The 20,254-nt window shown below is 49.5% G+C and overlaps 6 protein-coding genes across 6 annotated transcripts; 1 reads left to right on the top strand and 5 right to left on the bottom strand.

The window, feature by feature from the left end:
• Window positions 1-265: 265 nt before the first annotated feature.
• On the bottom strand, window positions 266-7,716 carry C8Q69DRAFT_515060 (KR domain-containing protein; the record flags this gene model as incomplete). Its single annotated transcript, XM_028633353.1, has 12 exons — window positions 266-1,637; window positions 1,706-2,121; window positions 2,501-2,581; window positions 2,717-3,258; window positions 3,295-3,442; window positions 3,473-3,519; window positions 3,556-3,751; window positions 3,794-4,003; window positions 4,040-4,474; window positions 4,514-4,659; window positions 4,696-5,760; window positions 5,793-7,716. 12 exons carry the CDS (start codon window positions 7,714-7,716, stop codon window positions 266-268), a joined length of 6,582 nt encoding a protein of 2,193 aa, XP_028481819.1.
• A 1,239-nt stretch (window positions 7,717-8,955) lies between these two features.
• On the bottom strand, window positions 8,956-10,495 carry C8Q69DRAFT_105452 (hypothetical protein). The gene is made up of 2 exons (XM_028625058.1): window positions 10,420-10,495; window positions 8,956-10,369 (listed from the first exon to the last, which is right to left on the bottom strand). Exon 2 carries the CDS (start codon window positions 10,285-10,287, stop codon window positions 8,977-8,979), a length of 1,311 nt encoding a protein of 436 aa, XP_028481818.1. The 5' UTR covers window positions 10,288-10,369; window positions 10,420-10,495; the 3' UTR covers window positions 8,956-8,976.
• A 1,266-nt stretch (window positions 10,496-11,761) lies between these two features.
• Window positions 11,762-13,555, bottom strand: C8Q69DRAFT_488624 (putative MFS transporter; the record flags this gene model as incomplete). Its single annotated transcript, XM_028632059.1, has 3 exons — window positions 11,762-12,210; window positions 12,280-13,348; window positions 13,406-13,555. 3 exons carry the CDS (start codon window positions 13,553-13,555, stop codon window positions 11,762-11,764), a joined length of 1,668 nt encoding a protein of 555 aa, XP_028481817.1.
• Window positions 13,556-14,087: 532 nt separating this feature from the next.
• Window positions 14,088-15,478, top strand: C8Q69DRAFT_480057 (short chain dehydrogenase/reductase). The gene is made up of 3 exons (XM_028631498.1): window positions 14,088-14,563; window positions 14,625-15,156; window positions 15,209-15,478. Exons 1-3 carry the CDS (start codon window positions 14,384-14,386, stop codon window positions 15,412-15,414), a joined length of 918 nt encoding a protein of 305 aa, XP_028481816.1. The 5' UTR covers window positions 14,088-14,383; the 3' UTR covers window positions 15,415-15,478.
• C8Q69DRAFT_480056 (cyclohexanone 1,2-monooxygenase-like protein) lies at window positions 15,479-17,573 on the bottom strand. The gene is made up of 3 exons (XM_028631497.1): window positions 17,440-17,573; window positions 15,900-17,381; window positions 15,479-15,847 (listed from the first exon to the last, which is right to left on the bottom strand). Exons 1-3 carry the CDS (start codon window positions 17,508-17,510, stop codon window positions 15,685-15,687), a joined length of 1,716 nt encoding a protein of 571 aa, XP_028481815.1. The 5' UTR covers window positions 17,511-17,573; the 3' UTR covers window positions 15,479-15,684.
• Window positions 17,574-18,289: 716 nt separating this feature from the next.
• On the bottom strand, window positions 18,290-20,212 carry C8Q69DRAFT_510289 (Alpha/Beta hydrolase protein; the record flags this gene model as incomplete). The annotated part of the gene is made up of 4 exons (XM_028633176.1): window positions 18,290-19,067; window positions 19,123-19,561; window positions 19,612-19,728; window positions 19,795-20,212. The coding sequence occupies 4 exons, from the start codon at window positions 20,210-20,212 to the stop codon at window positions 18,290-18,292; spliced, it is 1,752 nt and encodes a 583-aa protein (XP_028481814.1).
• Between the last annotated feature and the right edge of the window lie 42 nt (window positions 20,213-20,254).

The following is a 20,254-nucleotide window of genomic DNA, read 5'->3' as shown; positions in this document are numbered from 1 at the left end:
CTATAGGCAGAGAATTAGTTAAGTTACTTACGTTTTTATTCAAGGACGACCGATCAGAAAGTTGACCTGCGAAGGTTTTGAAATAGTCGCCTAATGAGCTGGCAACCACTTTCTAGCTGTCGGATGAGTTACGATAGAATACATGACTGACTGACGTAGAAGGCGGATTCTAGGCATAAATGTCTTAGGAGCGATTGAATCAAGAAACCACTTGTTTCGAATTATAAGTACCTTATAAGAATTTCACATGACGCTATCTACCCTCTCAATTTTTGTTGTCTCCCCCGAACTTTCTAACCAGCTCTCTTATAACATGCTCACCCATCGCAGCCAGACTGGGGGATGCCATGATTTCCAGAACGCTAATGTCCAACCCCAGAGAGGATTTTAACCAAGACCGCATCTCGACAGCAGCCAGACTGTCAAGTCCGACATCAACGAGGGAGCGAGAAAGGTCAATCTCTGAATCATCGTCCACCGGTTTCATGAGAAGGTCGAATACCCATCTTGCGATCTCCAAGCTAACAAATTGCGTCGCCGAGGGTTCTGAAAGAATGGCAGAGTCTGTGGCAGCTGAAGACACGAAATTGTTGAGTTTGTTCGCCGAAGTTTTCGTCTCCGTGGGTGCGGTGACAGCAGCAGAATTGCCAACATAAGCAGCTAGGCGACTATCCAGCAACATGGACTTTCCGCCGGTGCTGTCCAGCATACCAGTGGTGTCTCTCAGCCCAGTGATGAATTGCGCTGGGTTTTCGTAACGGCTGTAATCCAGGGTTTGTGGAGGAAGGCTATGAGATATGGCAATTGTGATGGCGTGGAACAGATCCTTTTGGCTCATGCGGGCACATTCGAGCAATTTGAGTCGATTCAAAATCTCCGGGTTATTGGCGACATGTCCAATACCTTGGACTTCACCAATGTCAATGACAGAAGCAGGCAAATGGGAGCTATGGCGGAATTGCACAAACGCATCCATGAAGGTGTTCGCAGAGGCATAATTGGCCTGTCCAGGTATTCCAAGAATACCACCCATTGAGCTGAAAAGGAGGAAAAAGTCAAGATCCTGGTCCAAGCTTGCGTCGTGCAGATTCCAAGTGCCTTGAATCTTTGGACCGGTTGCAGCGTTCCATTCATCAGATGACATTTTGAGCAACGATGCATCCTGTAGCACCATGGACATATTAAAAATGCCTTTCAATTTGATCCTGGCGGCTGAAATGGCTCTCTTAACGTCAGATGCGTTGCAGACGCTTCCCTTGATTGCTTGCACGGAACAGCCTTGACTTTCCAGTTCACGGAATAGTCTGATATTAGACTCTGCATCGGCACTTCGAGACAAGAAGATGAGATTTCTGGCACCATGCTCAGCCATCCACCTTGCTATCTCAGCACCCAACCCTCCAAGCCCCCCGACGAGGAGGTAAGACGCATCACTTTGGAAGATCATGGTCTTGGGAGAGCAAACCGCCTCAATGAACGTATCTTGTGATTTCAAGGAGAGCCTCAGCTGGCCAATATGTTGCCCGCTTTGCATGTAATCAAAGCATTGTCGGATATCCGTCGCAGTAAATGTCTTCACAGGGGTAATAGGTTGGATATGTCCCTGTTTATAAAGCTCCACGATTTCCTCCAACAGACTGGAACGCGCACATGTCAGTTACATGCAGGACAAAGCTGGTACGAGTGCCTGAAAGTGATCACGTACCGTTTACTCTCTTTTGGTCTACGCTTAATGTAGTCAATGATGTCGACGGAAGCGTATGACATGTTAGGATGAAAGGAATCTATGGGAAATTGTCCTTGGTTGGCTGCAGTCGGCTTAGAAAGGTTGACCAGTTTACCAAAGTTAGCAACACAGTCACAGGAAGCCTGAATGAAGTCTGCAGAAAGTGAGGTTAGAACCAGATCAACTCCACGGCCATTAGTTACTCTCATTATTCCATCTAGAAACGATGAATCGCGCGAATTGAAAATGTGATCTCGCGGGATACCATGCGACGCTGTAAGATATTCCACTTTATCCTCGCCAATGACAGTGGCGTAGATGGTCGCTCCAATCATTTTACTGATTTGGATAGCAGCAAGGCCTACTCCATCGGAGGCAGAATTGATAAGAACAGTCTGCACGTCCAGTCAGTGGTGTATCTATCAAAGGCAACGGCACAATTACCTGATTCTTTTGCAAATTTCCGAGGTCACACAATCCGTGAAGGGCAGTGGCAAACGCAAGAGGCATGACGGCTGCATCTTGGAGTGTTAGACAGTCAGGGATCTTGATGCAGCGTGATTCTGGAAGTATCATTGTCGTTGCAAAGGCCCCAGGGCCAAATGTAGCTATTCTGTCACCCGGACTAAGGCCCTGAACTTGTGCACCAACCCGAAGCACAATACCAGCGGCCTCGAGACCCATTCCCGTACAAGGCATTTCCAAATTGCCCAAACAGGTATAGATATCCTTGTTCCATTAGCTTTCTCCTTGGAATTGAAATGAGCAACGTACCAGGAAGTTCACACCAGCAGTGTCTACCTGAAGTTCAACCTCGTCATCTCCCAGTAACTGAACTTGCTGCCCTGCATCGGCCTGCCAAGCTAAAGAGTCAAACCCACTTGTCCCAGCCACAAGAGATATTCTGTTGTCCTTGGTTTCCACATGCGCTTTTTGGATCCGCCTCAATTCCTCCTGGACAGAGAAAGAAGATAATCGTCCGATATGAACTGTGTCTTCCCGAATGGCATATTCATATTCAGGGTAGGCATTTTGTCCATGACGCCGGCCATGAAACGCCTCGAAAACATCAATGACGAGCCCGATGCTCGTGTACTTGAGAGTGTCGACCTCACATGTCCCGAAGTCCAGGCCAAATTCGGAGCGAACCGTGCGTGCGACGCCGAGAGTAGGTGAGTATCGAGGATCCCTGCAGTCTATCTGAATCGATCGGGTCACCCAAAGGGCCCCGGAATGTGATCGCTGCAGTTCACGTAGGAGGTTCTGAAAGGTAGAAAGCTTTCTACTATCCAGGTTATGGAAGAAAGGAGATACTGTATCGACAAGAATAATGACGTCTTCCCCATCCATCAAAGACTGATCGAGTGACTGAACACCGACACTATACCCTCTAGAAAGTAATTGCTTCTGCATTCGTACTGCAATTTCTGATGATGTCACATCAGACAGCAACGTGACGTTTCTTTTCAATGGGGATTCAGGGACACAAGAAGGGCTTGCAAGCATGAATGCAAGGCTATGAAGTGGCGGTGCTGCATCAAACGCAACATCGTCGAGAGGGTTGAAACCAGCAGCCTTCAGGATACTGTCCCAACGGTCGGGAGAGATGTAGGGCTCGTCTGCTCTGCCATCAGACTCGCCTGCCCACCAGCCAGGCAGAACCCCGACAATGAAATTGGTGAACTTAGCGTCACCACAAAGTTCCTCTAACAATAGCTTCCCCCGCGGGTGGAGGAGCTTGCGGACGTTGCTGAGCGTCTCGTACAGATTCGGTGTGGCGTGCAAAACATTTGCTGCAACAATCAGATCAAACGACTCTGGTTCGAAACCCTGGTCCAAGGGGTCTTTGGTTATGTCAAGTGTCCGGTAGACTACGTTCGCATGACATTGAAAACGGTCTTTTGCTGCTGGAAAAAAGGCCGCGGAAATATCTGTGAATGTATATGTCGAGTACTTCGTCCGAGGAAGAATCTTTGCTGTTGTTCCTCCTGTACCAGCCCCAATCTCAAGAATTCGCTGTTGCGGCTGGTAGTGACCTAGAGAGTCGAAAAGTGGAGTGCGGTCAACCTCATTGAGGTAGTTGTAGAGTTCGTAAAGTGTATCATCACCCATGAGGACTTCTAAAGCATCGATTTCACCTTTGCAGATCGGGACAATGTTGTCCAATACTTTAATCATTGCTCGGGCACAGGGTGCTGCCGAAGTAGCTAGGATCTTCTCAACCAATGATTCCATGCTTTGCTCAGAACTTGGTTTTGGCTGTCTTTGGAGCCAGTCCTGATATTTTTGGAGATGGCTGATGCTTGAAGACACACCCTGCGCGTGAAGAAGACAGAGAGCTCGTTCAATGCACAAAGAAGTAAAATCATTCAATAGCATCGTTTGCTTCGTCCAATTTACCGGCGTTTGAATAAGATCGGCAAGATTGAGGAATTGCATACTTGGTTTCCAAAGCAGCCTTGCTCCAGCGTGGGATTCATCTTCTTCAAAACAAGCCTGATTTGCCCCAAGGGGTCGAAGAACGATGTCTTTGATGCGTATCAAAAGACAGCCATCAGACCCAAAGGCCTCCCCGTTAACGAGTATATTGCTATTTCTGGAGACATCCGCCCACATCGTGACATCTAAGTCCGATACACATTCGCCAATCATAATTTCTCCTATACTCGTTGGAACAGGCAATGATTCAACCTGCCAGTCGAACCCTTTGTAGATTGCACCGTATACGATGTGGAGAACGGAATCCAACTGTGTAGGGTGAACTGGATAGTATGTCGATTCATTCACCTTAGATACGATCCTTCCGGACACAGTGTTACTGGTGACTGAGCAGGATTGGCTTTCGACGCATTGAAAGGCAGGTCCAAATTCAACCCCCCCACGACTGAGGGTTTTGTACCAATTGGAGACGTTGATATCCCGAGAGAGGTTTTCTTTGTGTGTGCTCGCCGTGGAGGGTAGGTCATGACCCTGGGCAACTTCCCCGTAACAGTGCTCAATCCACTTCACGCCGTTGTGTGAACTGATTGTGAAGCTATACCATCGATCCCGTCGATGCTTCCGAAGGGAGGTTACGATCTCCGTGGGGTTTGACTGATTCAGGACCATTGCGGTGTCCAGAACCATTTGGCGGACGATGAATCCGGACGCAGTTGAGCCGATCTGTCGCACGGCCTCTCCAGCCATCATGACATAGCCAGCCGCTGGAAAGACAATATTGCCAGAGACTTTGTGATCCCGAAGCCATGTGACATGTTCTAGATAAAGAACATTTCTCCAGCAGGGCTCATTATCTGTGCTATCAACCACTCGAGTTCCCAGAAGTTCGTGTTTCGGTTGTTTGCGGAATAGCCATTCATTATTTTGGCGTGTCGTGTACAGATTGGAGTAGCCATGTTGCCATGGATAGGTCGGTACATCGGTGAGCACTTTGGCAGTTCGATCCGGGTTGGTGAGCATATTGAAATCAAGGGGTTGCCTGTGCGAATACAGTTGACCAATGGTAGAAAGGAAAGATTCAGCACAGTTTTTAAAACGAATCAGACAAGGGACATAAGGATGGGCCACTTCTGCTTGCTCCAGCGTCTGACGAATTGGGCCAGCGAGAGTGCTATGAGGCGAAACGTCGAGAAATAAAAGATGGCGGCTTCTTTGGCGAGAAATGATGTTTTCCAAAGCTCCTTGGAACAAGACCCGGGACTCTAGATTCTGTTGCCAGTATTTGGGTCCCACATGATCTCCATCACTCAGTTCATCGCCAGTAACCGTGGAAAAAAAGTGGACGGGTTGACAGTTGACCTCGGTCTCACCGCGGAAAAAGGGATTGATGAATGAATGATATGTATCTCCGACAGATTTCATATGATGTGAATGATAGGCGGTATCACTCTTGATTTGCCGGCACAGGATCTCTGGGTGTGCCAAAGATATTTCCTGCATCACATACTGCACCTGATCGATATCACCAGATATAGTGACACTGGATGGAGAGTTCTCACAAGCGACAACCACTCCTGGTCTCAAAAATGGATAATCTCAGACGCTCCCATTCCAACCGCGGCCATACACCCGGCCTGTGCTACTTTTCCTGCCACAATGCCGCGGTAGTAGGCGAGCGTCACAGCCTGGCTAGCAGTGAGCCTACCTGCAGCGTAGGCCGCGGCAAGCTCCCCTGACGAATGACCAATGACGGCATAGGGCCTGATGTTGAGCTCGAAAAGAGTATTAACCAGTGCGACCTGAAGTGCAGTGCATATCGGTTGCGAGTAAGAGGATAGATAAAGCATGCTTGTCTGGTGTTCCTTTGAGATTTCATCTGCGATCGACCAGGCAGGGGCATCGGGCAGACTCTGCAAGACACTATCCATTTCCAAAATTGACCTTCGAAAGGTGGCATTGCTCTTGAAAAGCTCAACTCCCATGCCTGGCCACTGAGCGCCCTGACCCGCGAAGACCATGACGATGTCCGGTGGACTTGAGGGAGCTTTTCCAAACGAGGCTGTAGTAACCGACATGTCGCTGTGTACAATGGATGCAGCCCGGAACGAAAGGTGTTCCCGCCTTGCACCCATGGTATATACAAGATCACGCAGAGAGTCAGTATTCTCCCTCAGATAAGCAAGGTTCCGTTGAATCATTGCTTCGAGGGAATCCTGCGTGTTCGCTGAGAATAACAGTAATTGTGGGGTTGAATCATGCTCTTCGATCACTTCTGAGGTTGGTGGAGTGAAATTATCGGCAGACTCGATGATAACATGAGCATTGACGCCCCCCATTCCAAAGCTGTTCACACTGGCTCTTACACAGCGGTTCCAAGGCCATGGGGTTGCCTCCACAGGGACAGTGATTTTCTTAGCCTCAAACGGAATCTTGGGGTTTGGGGTATTGAATTTGATGTTAGGTGGAATGGTGCGGTTCTCAACAGCCAGCACTGCCTTGATCAAAGAGGTGAGCCCCGATGCACCTTCAGAATGGCCCACATTGGGCTTGACGGACCCAATGTACATATCGCCGCCAAAGGTATTCGCAATTGCCGCAACCTCTATAGGGTCACCGACTGTGGTTCCTGTGCCATGGCATTCCACAAACGCGGTCTGGGAGAGGTCACTTATACCAGCAGCTTTATAGGCTTTCCGAATGACGTCCTCCTGGGCATCAGCACTGGGTACAGTAAAACCTGCCGACTTTCCGTCGGAATTTGTAGCAGTACCCCTAATAACGGCACGTATAGGGTTTCCATCACGTATGGCGTCATGGAGCGGCTTGATGTATACGGCATTGACCGCCTCTCCTCGGCCATATCCGTCCGCGTCCGCATCAAATGATTTGGAAGACCCATCAGCAGAAAGTACGCCCTTTGACGACATGATCATGGTCATTGTGGGGGTGAGAATGAGGTTGAAACCAGCAACAATGGCAGCTGAGCAGTCTCCATTCTGGATCGATAAACATGCAGAGTGAAGCGCGACGAGCGACGAGGAGCAGGCCGTTCGAATGCTCACACTTGGCCCATGAAGGTTGTACTCGTATGAGACTCGATTTGGAGTAGCAAAGTCACCTCCAACCATCAGAGGATACTTGGCCGATGTTTGTTCATCATGTGTAAGGTTTTCGGTCCAATCATCGCCAAACGAGCCAACAAAACATCCGATATCCTTTCCACGATAGTTGACCTCTCCGGCGCTTTCAAAACACTCTCGGACAACTTCCAACAGTTGACGTTGACAGGGATCAATGTACTCCAGTTCAAGCTTCGTAAAGCTGAAAAACGAGGTATCGAGGGTTCCGAGGTCGACAGATTCATCGAGAAAATACCCATACTTCGATTTTGAAGTCCCGTGCTTTCCCGAATCGGAGTGGTATCCCGAAATATTGTACCGACTACCGGGGACTTGTGATCTAGCATCGCGCTTGGCAAGGAGAAAGTCCCAGAGCTGAGCATCGTTGGAAATTCCACCGGGCAGTCTCACGGCTATACCGCAGATTGCCATTGGGGTAGAAGTACCAGGCAATGAATCACAAGTCTAGACACCGAGTAATTTAGTATCAAGAACGATTATTCTCAAGCAGGCAGTACGTACACTAGTAGACATGCTGTTGAATTGTGTAGACGATTCCGAGTTTGTGTTTTCTTTCTTTTCTTTCTTTTCTTTCTTTTCTTTCTTTTCTTTCTTTTCTTTCTTTTCTTTCTTTTCTTTCTTTTCTTTCTTTCTTTTCTTTCTTTCTTTCTTTCTTTTCTATACTTTATTTTCTATATTCTCTCCTTGCTTCTATAGTGTTTGTTTATAAGAGTCTTTCAATAGCTCATATTGGAGGGGAAATGTAATAAATTTGAGATTAGAACAGACAAATCCTTCAACCTCAGAGAGATTAAACTTGAGATTTAAATTATTGAGTGGTCAATTATTAATAGTTATCATTATGTGACACGTCTCGCGGTCTGTGCATTTCATACTCAAGAAAGTAAACCAAGCGGGGTCTAAGGTGAGGGGTAACTTGCCCCTCTTAGAGAAAGAAAATATTATTTTCTTATTAAATCTACAAGTTATTAATATTACGGCACAGAGGTCTGGATACAGCAGAATACAGATGTCATCTATATAGTGTCACGGGGAACCCGTGACATGATTATTTGCCTAGGGCATGCAACTCGGGTAGATTGATATCCCCGCAGGGGTTTAGAACATGCGCTTGGGCTGCTATGATGGTATAGATCCTCTTTTGCCTTATTATTTCTGCTGCTAATCCTTTATATCGGCTTTTTGGATTGTTTTAGATACAAATCCTATATATGGATCGGAGGGACCCAGAATATGGAGGATCATTGTTCATGTACGTTACAGATTGCCAGTCAGTTTCTAGTTGCTCTTTCATATACTATATCTTGTCGTGAGCTATATCCTGCTTGCCTTATCTCGACTGTAGCATTTTTCTCTCCTGATCTCCGTGCCTTCTCCACGTCAATAGCAGCTACTCAAAAACTCCCAGGCCCGGAGGATTCCCGAGGCGCAGGAAGACGAGACCCCGAAAGACAAACTGTCATTGAAGATCTGTACAGGTCGATTATATCCAAACAACTCCTAAATCAAGTTTCAGTGAGGGTTTCCACGTGGTATAAATATTCTGCCATCGTCCTTTTGACGTTCCTCTCCCTGGAGCCGTTGCCCCAACTTTGGTGTGGAAGGTTTAGGAATCCATTAACTGCTTGATTGAGAAGCAATAAAAGGCAGATATTGTTTCGGTGCCCGAAGCTATCCGATGTTCTTTGTATACTCGCCATCAAATGCAGCCAACCGATCCTCCAGTTGCTCAATGGTATTTCCAAGCCGCGTCTGCATAAAAGTGCCCAGGGAGCGGTAGATGAGGCTACAGCTTCCTGGCCGGTTCTTATTGATATCAGAGCAGAAGTTCTCCACATAGGTCTTGACAAATCGAGTCATTGCACGGAGGTTTCGTAGAACGAATTGACTGGTCATTGCTTGGCTCACCTCCTCATCCAGCTGATACGCTCCAAATGCAATCGGACAGTGCTTGATGTCCTCGCGTGCCGTTGGCATCGTGGCCATGGGAATCTCCGGGTCATACATGTCGATCACGACCTGATACCAGGCCAGAACTCTGCATGCTGTGATGCCAAGTATGATGGGAAAGCAGAAGTCCTTGGCACACGGGCACGCCAAAAGATCCGCAGCGTCCTTCATGGCGTCGCTGTTTGCTTTGAGTACTTGGTCGGTTGTGGGGTGGGAACCATTCTCTACTCCAGCAGGTGCGCATACTTGGTATAGCTTGGCTAGATTCTCCATCACGGCTCTCGTACAGTTGTGGGATGAAGTAACATGGGTATTTGAGCTTCCTTCATGCGTACTCGAGGGCAGATTGGGCATCTGCACTAAGGCCTCTTCGCCATATAAGACGTCCATAATACCCCCAGCACAATCAGGTGCGATGCGTGCCAAGCCTTCCTCGAAGAGAGACTTGGATCTATAATCACTATACTCTTCTTCCGACCTGAGTTCTGGATGTTGTTTCTGGTCTTCCCGGGCTGTGTTGGGGAACTCTATGAACTGCACTGAGTCTGGGACCAGCGTCTGCAGCATCTCATCCATTGTTTCGCCATGTTTCCCTTTGTCGTGATAGTACTGATCTTGGTTCGTAGAAGCCATGTTCGTAGGACGGTTTGAATTGTGTGACGGTCCAGCAAAGGGAGGTGGGGAGGGACGGGATAACATCTCCTCGAATGTCATAGTTTCTGTCCACGGGCCCCCATCTCCATCTTCGAATGAACCTCTACACGCTGACTCTGGCGCGCTCGGACACGGCCTGAGCTTTTTGGTAACAGTCCCGCCCATGAGAGTCTTCGGGTCAATATTGGACAATCCACGCTGTCGGGATTTGGGTGGTTTCCCTATCCGCATCGAACGGCTATAGTTGCAAGGCAAGCTCAGAAGACGACAACGCTCGCATTCGGGCTTCTCCTGAGTGCATTTGACCTTGTTCGCAGAGCACCGGTCGCATGCCGACCGCAGCTTCACCTTGGGGCCTTCATGACCCTGCCACGACATGTTGAGATAGGGTTTGACTGGCGACTTACTAGCGGAGCAAGCGCTATAAACCAGACGAACCTATCGATAAGAGGAGGGGAGACTTGGAGTTGATCAGCACAGACCGGCCATATAGACAATTTCAGTCCTTACCAGCTTTAACAGGATGGATGCTTATTTCTATTATAGGACATCCTAGCGGTCCTTAGGCACTTCCAATCTCAAGAGAACTAAAATGGCCCCCAAATCCTTCCCGCCATGCGCGATACTACCCTAGCGGATGCAATTTCGCCTTGTAGAGATCTAACTACAGGTCATATTTCTCTGATAGGACGATCCTCTTCTGGCCCAGCCCATTACTGCAGCTCCTACCTATACTTTGGACCACAGAGCCTAGAGCGTAACCGAGGGTTGAGATCTTTACCTTTGCGCGGTATATTTGATAAAATAATTGAAAATCCTGTAATCCTGTAGGAGACTGTTCTCCAACATATCTTGCTGTTCTGAGCTTTTAGTGCCTGGATCACACGAAACTCCTACTCTGGATTAGCGCGTGTGATTCATCTGCTGCTAGTGATATGCAAGCAATGAGCCCGCAGTGTACTCCGCGTTGTGTCGGATCATTCGACCCTCGCAGGAGTTCGCTTCAGTCATCTATATGGTACTAGGTACGTCGGAGAGCATTTGTTACCATCCATCCAAAGATCAGAACTCCTAATTGGTCTACCTGGACCTTCGACATTATACCTACCTAATGGAAAGAAACCTCCAAAACTTTACAACTATATTGGACGTTTAATACAAATAATTGGATAAGAATCAAGCAATTTGAAATCATGCTACACGCTAACTATCCTTATCTCCCACCTGTACACGAGATTATATAGGCTACCCCTCAGTGGTTAACCTACCGTCGTCGAATGTGGTGGCTAATGTAGGATTCAAAACCCCCCCGAGTAATTCTTGCATATACATATAATCCTGGGTCGAGCCCCCAGGCAGCTTAGGGGTTCTCTGATGCGTGGCTGTAATAGTTCGTATAGTCTCACTATATACGGAGAAGTGCATCACTAGTTAGTAGGTTTATTACGCCTAACGAATGCTCCGCCATCTTAGAGCTTATTGGAGCTCCTTAATGCTTGTCAGCTAGATCAGCATTACTGTTAATCACTAGAATAATACCAGAACAAGACATAATCTGAAGCTTTTCATCAATTATTATTATTATTTCTTTTTTTACTAGCCCTTCCCTGTATCTATAAAGTATACCTAGCTTACAATCTCTTTAGTGATATAGCAATATCAATCATTTAGACAATCGGCTTTTCAGAACCATTGTGGGAGATGGTCTTCTATCAATCTATCTCTATTTCGTATTACTGCAAATGGCCTGATAGTACGCCTGTCTACCCAGGAGACCATAACATAACATCTTAGACAACCTTGCTACTTGCTTACTATACATGCATATTTCCGGATTTGGGGGTTTATTCGATTATACCTTGTTTCCTCCCCTCAGGCCTTCAGGACCCCCTGGACCCCCTGGACCCCCTGGACCCCCTGGGCCACCTGGTCCAGCTGCCTTGGCCGCCCTGACATTCTTCCATTCCATAAAGGCAGCAGCTACTACGCACGCGCAACTGCTGGCTACCGCAACCCGGAAGACATCCATTAATGCGTCATTGTAGCCGCCAAGCAGACGACCCAAATATTGAGGTGCCACCAAGTTGCGAATATTGGTGGCTCCCGTGTTTGTCAGCGCTGACTGAGGCAGATTGGGAATGCTGCCCAGTTTGGCCGCAAGCCGGTTGCTGTAGATGGAATCGTCCACCGCTAGAAATACTGAACCGCCTAATGATTGTGAGAAAAAGATGAGCGAGATACCAATTGGCGCGTCAGGCTTCGGGAGCACTGTTTGGGCGGCCAGGGAGGCTTGCTGCATGCCTGCTCAGAGGTCGAGTTAGTATCCGCCGACAAAGATACAGCGGGCAAAGAAAGGAGGCTGAAACGTACTCATTCCGCATCCTAATGCCCATAGAACCTGATAGCCAATCCATTTAGGGTGCTCTGTGGTGGGCGTGAACGTGGTGAGCAAACCTGCGCCAATCGCCATGAGCACAGAGCCACCGATCATAAACGGCGTGTAGTATCCAACTCGATGAATGATGAATCCACAGGCCAAGCTGGCTACTCCTGATGAGATTACTGTGGGCAACATCATCACACCCGAGTGGAAGGATGACGCATTTTTGATTGCTTGGAACCAGATCGGGAGGTAGTAGTTGAAAGACATGAAGCCTGCGGTCACACAGATCGTGAATGCCATACCAGCCGCAATGCTGCGCTGCTTCATCACGCGTGGAGGGATAGTGCCCTTATCCTGCAGCCACAGCTGGACTCCCACAAAGGCGATTAAGAGAACACCGGCCAAAACCAACAGTGCAACTATCCGACCATTGCTCCACGCATATGTTGAGCCACCCCATTGGATGGCAAGCAGAAGGCAAATGATACCAGGAATTAAGCAAAGGTTACCCAGTGGGTCCATTTGCAGTAACTGTTCACGGAGAGGTGTCCCGGCCTTACGAGCGGGTGGCAGGTTCAAGAACAGCAGAATAGTCACCACGGTCAGGGCTCCAACGGGTAGGTTGATATAGAAGCACCACCGCCAGGACACGTTGTTGGTGAATCCACCACCGATGAGCGGTCCGACTGAGGAGGCCAACGCGAATATGACGCCGGCGATGCCAGTGTAGATCGGTCGCTGATGCAAGGGGACCGTGAAGAAGGTGATAATGACACTTCCACCAAAAATCCCTGAAGACCCAAGACCCGCGATCGCACGACCGATGATCAAGGCAGTGGAGTTAGGAGCAGCACCGCAAATGGCCGATCCGATCTCGAAGATCAAAACAGCTGACAGAAAGACCCATTTGGGATTGTAGAACGAGTAAATTTTGCCAAACAACAGCTGGAAGGCGCAAAAGGTGAGCAGATATGCACTGCCGTACCAACCGATGTCGTCAATCGAGTTGAAATGGTCGGTAATTTGGGGAATGGCGACCACCAACACGGTACGATCCTGTCATCCGATATAAGTTTCACTGTCCGTCAGATCGGTGATCGAGCGCCAACCTACCAAAGCCGTGAGAAAGCTCGCGAGGTAGAGCCCGGTCATGATCGAGTAGAGCTTGAATCCAGTGGGATACTGTATAGGCGGGCCCATGCCAGGCCCAAAAGGTTTGCCTCCTGGAGGGCCTGGCTTGTCTGCTGTTCCATTACCATTCATCTGGCCGGGCTTTTCTGTCTGCAGCTCAGCGGTCGATGTGTGTTGTGCGACTGCTGGTTGCTGGCCGCTCTCCAAGGGGGTCTTTTGCTCGTCTGCCATCTTGCGGTGGTTTTGAAGCACAAGCGGATCTGAGAGAAAAGTCGAGCAGCAGCAGAATACGATCTGAAGTGCCAGACACGATGGCGTGGGGGTGGAAACGAGAGGAACAAGTTGTCCTGCTCTCACGCGATGCCTGTCAACATACGTGGTACTTTTGCAATCTTGGGGCTAGCAAGAATCTGAGACCTGATGTGTTTATGTCGCTAGTACTTCCGTGTGTTCTCGTGCAGGGTTTGTAGCTGTCTCAGCCCCCAAGGATCGATATCCATGGCTACCTAGGTAGCTTCATCGAAGCCACGAGAAAAGCTTCGGTGTCCGATGCAGCAATGAGAGATCGATCGCTCATTTCTGGGATGAACCCGACTGGCTGGTCGTTTTATTGTCGTCTATTTAGTAAGTCATCCATCCGTTGGCCTAGTCGCCTACGGTAGCATTCTAGAGTGTGAGGATCGACAGTGGCTGCATGTGCTAACAACCGATGTTCTAAGTGTGTTTGCTTTCTATCTAGGACTACGTAGATACTTAGTGGCTGATCGCGACATGTTCTCCCATCTCAGCTTCACGTCGGTATCCGAAAACATTTGGAGCTGCACAATTACCATGGAAGAACAGAGAGAGAGAGAGAGGGGGAGGCAAGATATGGAAGGCCATCCAGAGTAGAAGAAAGCGCGCCCGTTTGGACGGATCTTCCTCTCTTACTGCTTTGATGCACCAACAACAGAACAGACCATGGATGGAAAAGCATTAACCGCATCGAGCCTGTTCGACATCACTGGCCGTGTGGCCGTGATAACAGGCGGAGGAACAGGGCTTGGGCTGATGATGGCGAAGGCCCTCGAGGCCAACGGGGCTAAAGTCTACATACTCGGGCGACGGCTCGAGCCCTTACAAGAAGCAGCCAAGCAGTCGGTTGGTTCAAGACAAACCAAGTCCACAAAGCAATCACTATGGTACTGACTATCTGTGATAGACCCATGGCAACATCCACCCGGTCCAGTGCAGCGTTACCTCGCATGCTGACCTTCAAGGCGTCGTCGACCACATCGCCGCCAAGGATGGGTATATCAACCTCCTGGTGAATAACGCTGGAATCTCCACACCGAACCTGGGACCCCATGCCACACGACCGACGCCGAAATGGGACATATCCAAAGTGCGTGACTACTGGTTTCACAAGTCCTTCGCGGACTACGCGGCGGTCTTCGAGACCAACACCACCGCTTCGCTGATGGTGACTTTCGCTTTTCTGGAGCTCTTGGACAAAGGCAACAAGAAGAGCGAGGAAGAGGCAAAGGCTTCCCAGGCGCGCAATGGAGCCGGCAAAGCGCGCATCGAGTACGTGCGAAGCCAGGTGGTGACGTTGAGCAGCGTGGGCGGATTCGGTAGAGACAATTCCGCGTTCATCTACGGTGCGAGTAAGGCGGCCGCGACACATATGATGAAGAATCTAGCCACATATCTGGCCCCGTGGAAGATCAGAGTTAATGTCATTGCCCCTGGATGTATGTTTGCCATTATCCAGATCGAAAGGTCATCAGTGCTGACAGGACGCAGATTTCAACACCGACATGATGGGCAACTTCTACAAAGCAACTGGAGGTCGACTGCCTGCTTCACTGGCCCCAGAAGAGAGGTTTGGGGATGCGCAGGAGATCGGGGGAACCATTGTATATTTGGCATCAAAAGCTGGGGCGTACTGTAATGGGATGGTTCTGCTTGTGGATGGCGGTTATGTGTCGAATAAGCCAAGTTCATATTGAAATGCTAATATTCAGCCCTGCGTTAGTATCTTAAGCTATTGATTGCAAACCGTGATAATACAGTTTCGTCGATTTATTTCCTCTGCTTTGTCTTTCTCCTCGAGTCCACCGGCTAATTCTTCACCTTCAATTGGCCTACTCTCACTTCAGTCTCGAGTGAATGTAATTGTAACTCAGAGTAAATTATCGTCCACAGAAGACAAAGCGCGCGGGGGGAAAGAAGGCGCTTCATTGAGATAGCCAGTCACTGAAACTTTCCATAACGATGCATTACGCTCCCACCGGCTGGGCCGATGTAACAACGGCCACCTTATCAATCAACCCCCTGTGCTCTGGATCCGGAACTTTAGGCAAAGACCGAAGAGAATATTCCTTATACCCGCCGTCGCGACACTCCGTCAACGCCTTCCTATAGCGAGGAAAGCCCCCAAACCTATATCACACATCAGCGTTTTGAGACACCTAAACCAAGGACTAGTACGTACCAATTCAACGGCTCAGCTTTCTTCCCCGGGATATTCTCCCCCGTATAGAATCCCTTTGTAGAAGAAAACACAAATTGGTTCCACAGCGACAAAGTCGACTCCTTCCACCTCTTCTCGGCCTCACTAGTCGTGTCGACACGCGTTACACCTTTCCCGATCATATCGAGGATCAGCTCCTCGACGAACTCGCCCTGTAGTTCAATGCACGAGGGTCCATTCGAGAAAGCTGTCGGTGCCTGCGGCCCGTAGAAGAAAAACATGTTAGGGAACTTGCTAGTCGACATCCCGAAGGTCGTCATAACGCCGTCGTAGCTCCAACGATCCTTGAGTAGGATGCCATCTGTGTCTTGGATATGGATGGATGTTAGGGCGCCAGTGTTTGTGTCGAAGCCAGTCGCTAGAATGATTACATCAAATTCCTGCAAGCCCTCGTTCTGGGTTATGATGCCTTTCTCCGCAAAGGAGAGAATTGGTGACGCTTTCATATCGATTAGATCTACATTACGACGGTTAAAGGCCTCGAAGTAATCTTGTTCGAACGGGGTACGTTTTCCTCCGAAGGCGTGGACCGCTTCTAGCGGGGCTAGGATGTCCTTGTATTTGGTGTTATGGATGCGCTCGCGCGACTTCTCGGCCCAGAATCGCCATGCGGCGTGGTTCACCTCCACGTCGTCGAAGACTTCGAAGTAGGTGGATAGGAGCAGGTGGAATCCGCCCTTCTGCCAGGCTTGCTCGAACACTGCACGCCGTTGCTCAGGGGTATCTTCGTGCCAGCGACGGCTAACAAACTGCACGTCTTGGCCACCAAATCTCTCGTACTTTGTACGACGCATCGTGGCTGCCATCTCGCCGGAGGCTTTGAAATTGTCCTGGTATTCGGGTGTCAGGGACTGCTGTCTCATTGGCATGGCAGTGCACGGGGTCCGCTGGTAGACGGTCAAGTGGCCGACTTCTTTGGAAATGGTCTGGATGATCTGCACAGCGCTTGCACCTGTGCCAACGACGGCGACGCGTCTGCCTTTCAGGTCGATTCCTTCCTGTGGCCACGCCGAGGAGTGGAAGCAGGGACCCTGGAAGCGGTTGAGACCCTCGAAGTCGGGGATGTATGGCTTTGAGGCAAACCCTAGGGCAAGGATGTACCAACGACACCGGATGCGTATCGTCCCATGTGAGCCATTAATACCTTCAACGGTCCATTTGTGGTCCGACTCGTCGAAGCGTGCACCTGTCACTGTTGTATTGTACCGGATGTGGCTGTTTAGCTGCCACTTGTCGACCGCGTAGGAGAGGTACTTGCGGATCTCTTCGTACCCTGGGAAAAGTTCACTCCAATTCCAGTCTTTACAGAGCGACTCGTCGGAATACTGATAGACAGGGTAGCGACTGTCTACCCGGGCGCCGGGGTAGCAGTTCCAGTACCAGACTCCGCCTGCTTGAGGTGCTTTCTCAACGCAGAGGACATTTAGACCGGCCTCTTTCAGTCTGTCGCAACGCTATCAACTCTGAAATACATCTCCTCGCAACAAGGCTGAACACGTACCTGTTTGTCATCCACAAGCCGCCGAATCCAGCACCGACCACGAGCGCATCGACTTCTTGCATACTTGCCATTTTGGCCAATCATATAATAATGTATCCGCTAGGTATTTTGTGGACCATAAAGGACTTAAGCGACTAAACATATATATTTCCATCTCCAACCATCCATTACCCAGCCGATATCAGATCGATTCTACCGGCTTTGGCCCCCATGCGGGTTTTTCGGACACCGTCAACCCAATCAGGGTTCGAAGTCAGGTGAAGGGATCCAATAGAACAGAACACCATTGAAACATTGATTACGCCCTACCTAGGTATGCCTTGAAGCATGCCGCGAAGGGTCTGGTCGGGTCGGGAAACGGGGCAGCGCTGTTTTAGATCCATTTCGAGTACAGTTCCTTCGGCTTTGGAGAATAAGTTTAAGTGCCCGAACCAGCTGATATCGACCATAGGAAGTACCCAGCTAGAAGGTATCCGTCACATCCCAATGGGATCGGGACGCAAATGTGCAAGCATCCCTCCGAGGAAACGAACAGTTCCATTGTGGACGAAGTATTCTTCGTTGGACTCGAGTTTGGGTAGCTAAGCTAAGTACGTACAGACAGTAAGGTACTCAGGGGTAATGGACCGGCAGAACTGGCCCGCCACTAACAGGACCGATTATTATTATTATGCCTGTATACTTACTGTCTTTGCTCCGAATTTGCAACTTCCATCGACCTCCTCATATAGACGTGGCATTGTTCACTCAAAAACCAGATCCCAGGGCCAAGACGGAATCTCCTCTACCCTCACTCGGAGATTCCACGTGGACTGAGTAAGTACCTAGTCTCCCAGGACCCTCGATCATCCTAGTACTCCAACCGATTAATAAACCCACACCTTGCCATAAGCTTCCCTATCTCATCCCCATCATCCTGGTCGCCATTATCCCCAATACCTTTCACCCGTACATGCTCTGGCATTCGATCCCTACAAACCCTGTCCCCCCCATACGCCTCCTCCCATCTCCCCAATGATCTCTCAGACCGTTCACAAAGAGGGAAAGCACCGCTTGCGAAAGCAGTCCAGCTCGCGCTCATCCTCTGAGCAAGCTTATTCTCCTCCGGGTCAGTAATGTAGTATGTTCTTTCCAACTCATTAAAGACATACGGTACATCCGAGAAATGTACGATGCCCAAGTATCCCACACCACTGTTGTTGAGAGCTGTCGCGAAGGGACTTTGACGCAGTTCGTACAGATACACCGGAGTTGTACAGTTGGATGAGAGGCGCAGGGACCATGCTTGGAAGATAGTCGGGCACGTAAGGGTAAGGTCTCTGTGGAGAGCTGATGTCGCGCGCCAGGCGGGCGTAACTTTCTCCGGTGAAGATGGACTGTTGGTGGTAAAGTCCGATTCGGGGTAGAGAGATGTGAGAAAGTGGTGGATAGTTGAGGCGTTCAATAACGGAAATTGGGTTGAGATGAAGGAGGCAGCGTCGGCTGCGGTGCGGATACTCGTTGGGACGGACATGGAGCTTTCGTCGCGCGTCCATCCTGCTAGGATAGATATATTGGCTGGTACTTGGCCTCTTGAAAGAAGGTTGGATGGCTCATCCGGTATCATGTAGCCGTCTACGGCGGGCATACTGGGGCTGTTAGTCTTGCTTGCATTTGTGAGAGGGAAAGTGTAAGAGGACGTACAATGCGCGGAACCCGTTCACGGGATCAACAGAGTGCGCGACTTCAAACGTTGCGTTGACTAGATCTTCCATAGGAACTCGTCGGAGACAGTCAACTGTGTCTTGGGAGTCTACCTGTCGGTCGCCATCAGAGAGACAATTGCACCTGGCCGCGACGGCCGCGAAGTTCCTCGCGGATCTATTCCCGTTGACATCGTGATGCGTTATGGCGGCTCCACTCTGCAAGATTGCTCTATGAAATGGCACTTCATGGTTTGAGAGAATGTGAAGAGCGATGTACGTTGCACCCTCGTCTTCTCCGAAGAGGGTGATATTGTCTGGATCGCCTCCGAACGCAGAAATATGATTCTTGATCCATTCGATCCCAAGACGTTGGTCTTGCATAGCCAGATTCGTGGACTTGGACTTTAGAAGAGCGTCCGAGAAGGCATGTCCAAAAACTGAAGGCTTGTTAGATATGAATTTTAAAAGTGACTATCGGTCTGCGTACGGTTTACCCGGTAGTTGATAGCGACGTAGATCACTGGACTCCCATTCACCACGGACTGCTGGATCAGTCCGACAGGATTATACGATACATCATAGGCTGTTCCGACGGAAGCTCCTCCTGTCATTTCAGTTAGCGGTCTTCATGTCTCCCACTGGAGATCAGTGGGTAATCTGTTGTACGCACCTCCATACAGCCAAACCATCACGGGCAGCTTCGCAGTAGACTTCGTATTTTCTGGTCGCGCAATGCGCAGGCTGAGACAGTCCTCTGATACATTGGTGAGAACGGTATATGGATCGGCTGGCAGAGGAACATAGGGCTGGGGACATGCGGCGCCCGCCGTGCTCGCATTAATGAAACTGTGGCGGGAGGGAATATAGGGCTTTGGGGGTGCGAAACGGTTCGATCCACCCGTGTCTTGGCCGTAGAAGATCCCAAGGAACTCCTCGACCCCATCGGCTATAGTCCCTAGGTAGGTGCTACTCGTGACAGGATCGAACACGTAGGGTGCGGATGGTCGCCAGAGATCGAGGGCAGTGAGGTGGGAGAAGGTCTTGAGAAGGGTCGGGGCTATCCCGAACACGATCTGGGTCATAAACATCGTGGTAACGGAAGGAAAAGACCGATCAGAACTACTTAGATT

The sequence above is a fragment of the Paecilomyces variotii genome (assembly GCF_004022145.1).
Source record: "Paecilomyces variotii strain CBS 101075 chromosome Unknown C8Q69scaffold_14, whole genome shotgun sequence".
Taxonomy (NCBI): Eukaryota; Fungi; Ascomycota; class Eurotiomycetes; order Eurotiales; family Thermoascaceae; genus Paecilomyces; species Paecilomyces variotii.
The sequence above is the reverse complement of the archived record's forward strand: the minus strand, read 5'-3'. Positions and strand labels throughout refer to the sequence as shown.

Excerpts from the sequence above, each read along its gene's own strand:
- C8Q69DRAFT_480056 (XM_028631497.1), bottom strand. The coding sequence starts at position 17,510 with ATGGCAAGTATGCAAGAAGTCGATGCGCTCGTGGTCGGTGCTGGATTC. Across the intron at positions 17,382-17,439 it reads GGCTTGTGGATGACAAACAG|ACTGAAAGAGGCCGGTCTAA; the intron begins GTACGTGTTCAG and ends GCGTTGCGACAG. Across the intron at positions 15,848-15,899 it reads AAAGCTGAGCCGTTGAATTG|GTTTGGGGGCTTTCCTCGCT; the intron begins GTACGTACTAGT and ends TGTGTGATATAG.
- C8Q69DRAFT_105452 (XM_028625058.1), bottom strand. The coding sequence starts at position 10,287 with ATGTCGTGGCAGGGTCATGAAGGCCCCAAGGTGAAGCTGCGGTCGGCA.
- C8Q69DRAFT_480057 (XM_028631498.1), top strand. The coding sequence starts at position 14,384 with ATGGATGGAAAAGCATTAACCGCATCGAGCCTGTTCGACATCACTGGC. Across the intron at positions 14,564-14,624 it reads AAGAAGCAGCCAAGCAGTCG|ACCCATGGCAACATCCACCC; the intron begins GTTGGTTCAAGA and ends TATCTGTGATAG. Across the intron at positions 15,157-15,208 it reads TAATGTCATTGCCCCTGGAT|ATTTCAACACCGACATGATG; the intron begins GTATGTTTGCCA and ends GACAGGACGCAG.